This window comes from Bombus impatiens, unplaced genomic scaffold (assembly GCF_000188095.3).
Source record: "Bombus impatiens unplaced genomic scaffold, BIMP_2.2 scf_0129, whole genome shotgun sequence".
NCBI lineage: Eukaryota > Metazoa > Arthropoda > Insecta > Hymenoptera > Apidae > Bombus > Bombus impatiens.
This window is the reverse complement of record NT_176548.1, coordinates 1,662,211-1,671,941: the sequence shown is the minus strand read 5'-3', so window position 1 is coordinate 1,671,941 and position 9,731 is coordinate 1,662,211. Positions and strand designations below refer to the sequence as shown.

General features: G+C 33.8%; 1 protein-coding gene across 4 annotated transcripts in view; it reads left to right on the top strand.

The window, feature by feature from the left end:
- The window catches only part of LOC100750105 (paired box protein Pax-6-like), a 154,277-nt gene that overhangs the window by 49,358 nt on the left and 95,188 nt on the right, over positions 1–9,731 (top strand). For 3 of the 4 annotated variants that reach the window (XM_033318867.1, XM_033318866.1, XM_033318868.1), the window contains exons 3-4: positions 2,778–2,943; positions 3,512–3,695. In XM_033318867.1, the coding sequence (XP_033174758.1) occupies positions 2,778–2,943; positions 3,512–3,695 (350 nt within the window). The remainder of the gene's footprint in view (positions 1–2,777; positions 2,944–3,511; positions 3,696–9,731) is intronic. The other variant, XM_012381342.3, reaches the window with a different exon arrangement.

Here is a 9,731-nt window from a genome sequence, read left to right as displayed (position 1 = left end):
GGCGCAAGTTATAAGGAAGATTTACGAGCGTATGCGATTGACGAAAGGGGGGCTTACGGTCGATTGACTTTCGAAAATGGGCCTCGCGCGCGAGGATCGTGGTGCTTCTATACCTAGACTAGACGATACGAGTGTTCCTTTCATTCGAAATACCTTTTCTTCCATTTCTATATCTATAAGTCACCAATCGGCAACGTCTAAACACTCTTTCGCACATCGTTCTACTTCGTAAATTGAAGGTAGCTCTGGGAAAAGAATTCCTGCAAGGGGGGCAAAAGAAGATTTGCAAAGGGAAACAGATTATTTCTGGGATGTCTTAAATGTACTTTCTATTATGTTGCGGTGCTATTATCAAAGAGCTAAAATTGATTAATTCTTCCTGAACTAACGTTCATATGAGAATACAGAATGATAGTGGAAATGAAAGAAACAGAAGTTATAAAATTAGTATGAAAATAGCTCAGAACATTGAAGCTTAACTATCGCGAATTATGAGCACAAAGAAATTAATACGTAAAATGGAAAAATTATTTCAATTTATTCAATTGTTTGTTAAAGCCATCAGAAAAAAGTACTCTGATGCGTTCAATTAATTCCCGATGGTACTTGAAGTGCTCATGATAACTAAGGAATGTATTTCGTATATATATTCCATTGATATAATTTCATTGATTTGATAACAATATAAAAGTAGTACAAAACGGGGGAGACAGGACGTTCGCAATTTATTAATAAAGCATGTTTACAGAGAATGTTCTAAATGTGGTAAAGTAGCAAAGATGGTTTTTGAAATTTCAAAATGGTACTTTTGACCAAAATTCGATTAACCAGAAAAATTCGTTATCGAGGCACCACAGACTTTCATATCTCGATAAATAAATCTCAAACGTAACTATTACCAGTTGAAAAGTGTCTCTTTAGTATTCATGTAGGTTGATAAAAAAAGGGGTTCAGGGTCCTTAGGCTAAATAGTAATACCAGCAAATGAAGACAGTCGTACTAAATTGGTCGAAAAATTAATATTTCTAAAGTTACAAACAATTTTTCGTTTCGACTAAAGCCAACGATTTCCTCGCTTCGAGAATTATTTTGTTACATGAAAATTATATTATTATTGTATAACTTCCGAATTATAAAAAATTTTCTACATTTTCATTATTCCATTTCCACATACGCGCGACATCGAGATATTAGAGAAAATATATCAGAGAATTGAGTTATCACGTGTTCTTGCTGTTTTACTGACATGTATTTTCCGACGTAATTGATTATTCGTGTGATAATATTGATAATTTAGATTGGTAATACGTTAGAAGAACAACGTTATGTATCAAGTGGCAAGAGAACAGGTAATCCACTTTTTTATTTAGCACGGTACGTAGCACGCAAATCAGTCGCTTTAATCAAAACGAAAAATTGTTTGCAACTTTGAAAATAATAATTTATCGATTCATGCCTGATATGATTTTTTTCCATCATTTGATGAATACTGTTTAAAAGTTGTGGACCCTCTTTTTTATCATTCTCCACATTATCCAAACGCGTTTCTATATAGACAAATCTACAAATTTAACGAAATTCACCTCTTCATAGAACTAAAATTCCAACGAATATCTCCACCTCTAAAAACCTCCAAAACATTCTCACATCTCCTATATAATACCTTCATCGTCATAGATCACGTATTTTCCCCCTCTTCGAAATCGCTGGTAAATAAAAAAAGGAAAAAGACCGGCGAAGGAGAAAAAAGGGAGGGGCACGGTCTCTTTTCTTCTCGGAGCTGTTCGTTCTCCAAGAGGGTTGAACGAGCATGGATGGGGGGTTGGCTGCAGACGTTAAAACGTTAGCGAATCCCATCGTAGATAATCTTCGACTCATTGTGTCGGTGACACGGCGAACACACACGAAAGTCAGCAGCCTTCGGTGTCCTCCTCGCGAATCTTTTATATTCCCGCACTCGCCGTGAAGAAGACGGGCCACGGTGTCGCAACCCTGCCACGCCCTAATTTCTCGGGGGTGAAAACCACAAGCTAGCTGACTTTCGACGAAGAAAAATAGAGAAATGGTCAGTAGAAGGTGTTCTCTTGGAAGAAAATGTGGATTTTCAGTGTTAGAAGAATTGAATAGTCATTGTGATTAAAATATATTGTTATTGGAGTTTAAGAAATTTCGGCGATTTATTTGAAAAATGTCTTAACGATATAAAAGAAATTGAAAAATAATGAAGGATGGTAATTTTTAGTGTTGTAAAAAATTGAATTATCATTGTGATTGAAATACACAATTGCTAGATATTGCTAGAAATAAATTGAAAAATAATGAAAAATGATAGCGATTGAAATGGTCTTGTTTCTGACATGGGATATTCGAAAGATGCTTTTACGACATTACCAAACGTCTTTACGGTATCCATAAGATGTCTGTGTGCTATGTAATTATTATTCTTACGTTTACATCAAGTGCAAAACAAATGTTCTTCCACTATTCTTATTTGCTAATTATTATACTGACGTATTTGATATGTAATCATATTGATATGTAAATTAAGATCAAATAATAATTTAAAATGCCAAAAATGTTTTTAATTCAAAAATGTAAATGGGGTTTGGAGGTCATTACTGTTTATATCTATGGTACATTTGACAAGCTTTTAATAAAATTATGTCAATAATATCTTACAATTAAAAAGCCGAACGTTTATATTCAAAATTATTAAAAAAATCTATTCAGAAGAACTTGGTAACAATCTTTCCATCGATGTTTTGCTTTTTTTCTAGGTCACAGTGGCGTCAATCAGCTCGGAGGTGTTTTCGTCGGCGGCAGGCCGCTTCCAGACTCGACGAGGCAAAAGATCGTCGAGCTAGCGCATTCAGGCGCACGACCTTGTGACATTTCTAGGATTTTGCAAGTTAGCAACGGCTGCGTCTCGAAGATTCTTGGGAGGTTGGTTGAAATATTGCTCACTACGAATAACCAAAAATATTATTGATTATAATGTCCTACTTTACATTACAAATTTCTCATCGATTGTTAATTGTAATTAATAAAAAGATTCCGTCATCTATAATGATTATCGATAATCAAAAACAATCTCCATCATCGATAATGGTTACCGCAAAGACAAATGTTGGTCATTTATAATAGTTACCTATAACCACAATATTTAAAAATTAATATCTTTTATTCGTTTAATTTTCTGAAAAAATCCTCTACGATTTACGTTACCTTTCATTTAAACAAAAATTACCTTCCTTCCAATAACTATTTTCGTAAAAGTTTCAAAAATAACTGTTGTTACATCAATAATCACAATTATTTACCTAATAACAGTATAAGTAACTGATACCGATTTAATGCTTTCATACTAATATAGTACTAAAACTTGTAATTATTATTTTTAATACTTATAAACAATGATGTATTTACATAGTAGAGAATTTTAAGTTTCCGAATTTACCTCAAACATGAGTTACTAACATGTACCGTATTGTACCGCAAATTATTATTATTGCAGGTACTATGAAACCGGATCCATCAGGCCCAGAGCAATCGGTGGCAGTAAACCGCGCGTAGCCACAGCAGAAGTCGTAAGCAAGATTTCCCTTTACAAAAGCGAATGCCCCTCTATCTTTGCGTGGGAAATCAGAGATCGTTTGCTCCAGGAAGGTGTCTGCACCAACGATAACATCCCTAGTGTGAGTACGGAAACTTCTTTTAATTGAAATTTTGAAGAAATTCAAGAGAAAAAAGTAGAATAAATAAATTTTATACCGTCGAAATCCAAATGAATTCTTCTCAAATCTGTTTACATAATCAAATATTGTTCCAAAACACAAAATTCGTCCATTGACACGAGTCTTCTATTTGAAATAGTTTGTTTTTCGATGGATATTCTCCATGAGTTGCTCAAGTGTGCGTGAACAAACCGTGTGCAGAAATTCGAATGCTAAATTCCCATACATTAACTAACGTTATGATGGATTATGGCGACAATAGCCAGATTATATTCGGATTCAGATGCCACGTTGGCGGAACAGATGCTCACTTACTTAAAATCCTCTGATCCGTAATGAAATTTGCAAATCCTAAAATGATCGTGCTAATTTATTTAATTACAAAATATAATATAATTATTGCGGGTATTTATGCAAATTCATATTTTTATGAATCGAATGAAAAAAGTGATATCCAAGTAGACAATTTTTACGTATTAAACGTTATAAAGGATAATTATATTTTGGAAATTTTCTGTATTTTAGCATATTATGCGAATTCTGCTCATTTTTACGTCTTTGCTTATAAGTGCTCAAAAATCTGCAATACAGTCATGAACTATGCAATCGAAAAAGCCCAACTTTGCGAGACGGCGAATGAAACTTATTTAAAAAATTCTTTTTCGTATCTAGTCGGACAAATCTCCACACGTTAAGCATTTATTTTATATAATATCGCCGACACAAAAGTTATTAGCTAGTCAAACCTTATTCTGAATTTTGAGCAATCCTGTATATAAAAAATCGTTCAAATTTCCAATAAGTACCCTTTCGTAAATCTACTTATAATATTCTTATAAAAAATTACAAATCGATCATTTCCACTAGTCTGATAATTCTAGCGTTAGAAACAACATGACAAATGGACAGTATTTAACAAAATTCCCATGAGTCATCAGAAGCCATTAAAGCAGGAAACGCGAGGTTTACGCGCGTACGTTAACGGAACATTAAATGAAACGGGCGCAAAAAGAGGGAGCTTTGGGTCCAATGATGCTTTCCACGGTAACAAGGACGACAGTTTATAAAGCATGTCGCAAAACACGCGTAATAGAGCTTGACTTTTGTAGGGTGGAGGTCGTAAGCGCGCAAGCGTATTGTCAACGGGGCTTTCTGCACGCACACAAAACAGAAACGCATTTGCATAGATAGTCGAAGGGCTGGGAAGCGAGTAGAACGGGGGGAGGGTGGAAATCAGTTTTCTGCGAGGTGACTGTGGGAGTGTGTTTATGCCAACCGATGAAATCTCTGTGTAAAGAGAACGACATGAATTCCATCGTTGTCGACCTATTTGAAGGTATGAAGCTATCACGGGACAAGTATATAATCTTATTATGTGATTAGTATGGTACAATTGAATGACGAATTAAAAAAAACTCGATACTCCATCGTTCACAAGTATCAAGTAACGATGGTTCAAGTTGTTAGAAATGTACAGTCAATCACGAAAGTATACATACACTTATCAAACTATATATATATCTGACTTATCAAAAGAACTAAAAACATACTTTGCCACAAGATTATTTAGAATTACATATTAACATACACGCATATTATCGTTACGATATATTTCTAAAAGAAATGGGAAAAAATAAAAAATATAACGCTTAATAATCTTGGGATAAAATTATATCATGCATTGTTATCATTAGATAGCAGAATATTATTGATACTTATGTAGGATCTACTTTTATGTCGATATAACAGAGAGTGTATATAATTTTTCTAGCACATTGCATTTTACATTTTTCCTCCTTTTTTCTTAATAATGGTAAAAGTGAATAAATTTTGTTGTTTTTACAATCTGTGTCTTAATGTGTTAGCAAAATTCGTAGATCTAACGCTTTTGCTATAATATTTTATATTGAAGGGATACTTGTATAAGATGGTGATTTAGAATGCATGGCGAAAAATTGTAGAAAGTATTTACAAGAATTTTATTATACAATCCAAGGTTCTAACTTTTTATACTTAAGAAGTACCTATCCATTTTTGTATTTGTCATTTACATATTTGGGTTCCTTAAGGATCTTTTACAATTTCTGGCATAGGATCATTCTCGTTCTAGAATATTACAAAATATCATTCTTTTAAATATCAAATGGCAATTGCACAAAAATATTTTACAGCAATGATTGTTCATTGAAAATTCAATATAAGAGAAAGATGGCATCATATAAGTAAAATAAATATAACTATACATTGCACATGCATACACTAGTTTTGAGCTCATTTTAACTGAATCTTAGGATGTTATGTCTTCTTTGCAAAAGTCATTAATATCTAATAAGAAACAGTTATCTTCGCAAATTAAAATAGACGGTGCTGAAGGTATTAAAACTAAGCACGTTGTATCTTACTGTATCTATACCATATCCAGTTTTCAAGAACTTCCATCATTATATTAATTACTACGGCGAATTTTTATACACTTTTATATTTGAATGAACATAACTAAAAAAATTAAACCTAAGTAAAAATTTCGTTCATCTACTACATATTACAATATGTACTTTACCTTGGACGATTTATATATTTTTACATATTATATATACTGTGCGGAATGCTGCACGCCTGAATTCTCAAAAATGCATACATTCGCAATTGACTAATTACAGACAACTCCAAAGAATGAGAGTCTTGAGACTTTCACAGCTCGGGTAACACTGTCACATTTAACTCTCGAAAGTCTCGACCAGTGTTCATATAATAACAATGATTAGTGCAACACTGTTAAACTGTTAAAATGTAATTCCAAAAGTTTGCTAATAAACATTCTTATTAAAACTGATCCAAACGATCTGGGAATCGTTCGTTTCCCTAAAGTGGAGGAGGTGGATTTCGCGAGACAAAGGAATCAATTAAGAAATCGCTGGCGGTGGTAGGAACAGCGCAGCGGATCAAAAGAAAATTTTTCCCAAAGGTCCTCCCCTTTTCTTCGTGATATCTCGAAGACTCGCACTCCACCCACTAATACGAAGAAAGCTCGCGACGAGGGGGTTGCTTCTCATGGTGGTCCCTCGTTGCCATGGATATTTGCATGCGTCCAATAAACGGTGGCTAAGGGGCTCTCGACTCTTGCTCAGGGTAAAAAACGAAAGAGGGTCGCTAAATTCTCTTTTCCTCTCACCGCTCTTCTTCTCTGCTGACTACTCTTTCTTCTTTGTCTTTCTCTCCATCGCGCCTTGGTAATGGTTCCGAAGTGTACGTATTTCCGGCAAGATGCTCGAGCAAGAATTCTCGAAGAAAAGGGAATAACACCGGGATGAGATGCTTTTTTTATTCGGATCTTTTTTTTTAAGTTTATGAGGTAAGAATTGAAAGCGAAATGCTTTTTGTGAAAGCTGTGAGGTAAATAGTATGAAGAATGTCTAAAAATATTGTATTATATTATATATTATATTATCACAATATTTAGCTCATCACTTAACCGTCGGCAAAAATTCTTTTATACATTTTATATGAAGTTACCCTTAGGAGAATTACTATAACTGAAAAAATATCCAATATTTTGAAATTCTAACATGTCAAGCTGTGATTACGTATTATTTATTATATGTTTTATTATATTTTGCAATTGCAAAATCGTTATATAATATGATTTAGTGAGCAATCGCGTTCATTGCTTTTGAAACTCGAAACATTTGCAAGAATTTTATAAAAGTAAAGAAAATAAAAGTAAGAAGTAAGAGATGTAAATATATTTACTTGACCGGTGCGCAGTTAATAGAAAATGTTTACTTTAGAGCTTTTATTTGGTATTATTTTAAAACATCATTATTAATAGACTACGGGTATTTATTCATTTATGCATAAAAATGTGCAGAATGTATACGGTATGCAGGAATATATAAAATATTCGAAGCACAGCGCCTATTATACATTTAATGATATTAAGTGAATGAAATGAATTTAATCCTAATGCTTGTCAAATAATAATAAATAATAATTCGTATAGTTTTTAATACACTTAGTTAATTAGTATGTAAATGCTACAAAAATACAATAATATTCAAATATTTTTTGTAGATTACAGATACAAGTGAAATGGAGATCTGTAGTAAAAAAGAACCAATACTTTACATGTATTTTTCACGCGAAGCACGCAAACACACAAACCGTATCTTCACACCAGATTTACACAAGCATCTAATGAAACACCAAGAATTCAATTCCGCTGTTCCCAAATCGCAAAACGCCGACAGTCGGAGGAATTAAAACGAGCAGTCAATTAACCTAAACGGGTAGCGTAAGTTCCAGCAGAAGCTTGTGTTCCGACACGGGGCGGGATGATCGCGGAATTTAGCGCTTTAACAAATTACGCGAACGGAGGGTCGAATATAACGAAAGAGAGAAAGAGAGAGCGAAACAGCCTCCAGGGCGATGGAGAATCAAAGCTGGTGTACAAAGTATAATCCCGGCCGCGTTTGAGCATCCTGTAAGCGCTTCTGAACTTGTTGTGGCCAAGATTAACGTTTCTTTAATGGCCCGTGTAATATTCCATTATGTACAGTTCGCTCGAGAATTATTGCGTCGACGTCGTCGCGTTGGAAAATGTTGGAAGGAAAGGGAGTGGAGTTAGTAGATCGAGCGGATCGAGAAATAAAAGGAAATTCGCGATAGAAGTAATTTCTCTTCGCGACGGGACGGCTCCAACGAAAACGATGATTTAGTTGCTCCAGATTTTTTAAGTTCCTTAGGATTTTCAAATTCGAGGTAGGTTTGAATATTTGAGATTAAGATTGCGATTTGTGAAATAATTGTCTTCTCGAATAGCATTTACAGTAATGACAATAGCTGTAGATCTCTTAGGTTTCATGTTACCAATTTTAATTTTACAAAGTATAGGATTTGGAAATTATTAAGTGGTTTGCTTTCTTTCACACTGGCTGTAGTAAAGATAATTTAGTTACTACAGATTTTTTAATCTCTTGAAATTTTGAAGCTTGCGTTTGACATTGGAAACGTTGAGAAGTAAGCTTGAAATTGACGAACTTGTTCAAAAGGGATGAACATATAGCTTGTGATAAATAAGTGTATTCTGTAATTGAATAGTTGAATTATTAATTATGAAATTTTTCTTTGTTTTGTAATAAAAAGAGCTTCTTTGAAGCTCCTTTAAGAATCATTTTAATCATAAATGTAACTAATATTAAAGAAACGGGAATGACGACGCCATTACTATCTTATGGGCACATTTTCTATAATAGAAAGCTCCATGGTGAAAGTGATTTTAAATTTTGGACAAATAAAAACTCCATTCTGCAATTTAATTAAAAGTGTTGATTTGGATACAACTAAATTATAAAATAAATAAATTAGTAATTATAGAAGTTTCAAATTTTGTAACCTATTTGAAGAAGTTAGGATTTAGAAAATGTGGAAGAAATTCACAAAAAAAGACATTTCTTTTTAAATCATTCGTTTTATGACATTTATACAAATGATAATATTTTTTGATCTTGCGATGGGATATTCCACCCAAATTTTAATATATTTGAACAAAATTTGAAAATTATAAAATAATATTACGATAATATAGTATTTGCATAAATATCTTTTATTAGTAAACCATAAATCGCAATTCGCTGCAGCTCCACTAGAAATTCTTCGATTAGAATTCCGCAAAAATTCTTCTTTCTCCAAAACCTAAAATTTGCTTCTCGTCTAAAAGTCAAATTTCTGAGAACCTTTATTTCTCCAGAACGTCACAAAAATCGCGTCGCGAATCAAGAACCGGAACTCGAACCCTCGACGTCGGGAATGAAACGGCGCGCGAGTACTCTTCGTTTTCTGCCTCGATAAGGAGCGAAATAGCACGCGAACGAAATCGATTCGCTAACGTCAATATCGTTCGAACCGTCTGCACATTTCTTCCTCGCCTTTCATTGTATCCTTTCCTTTCCTCTCCTCTCCTCTCCTCTCCTCTCCTCTCCTCGCCTCTCCTCTCCTCTC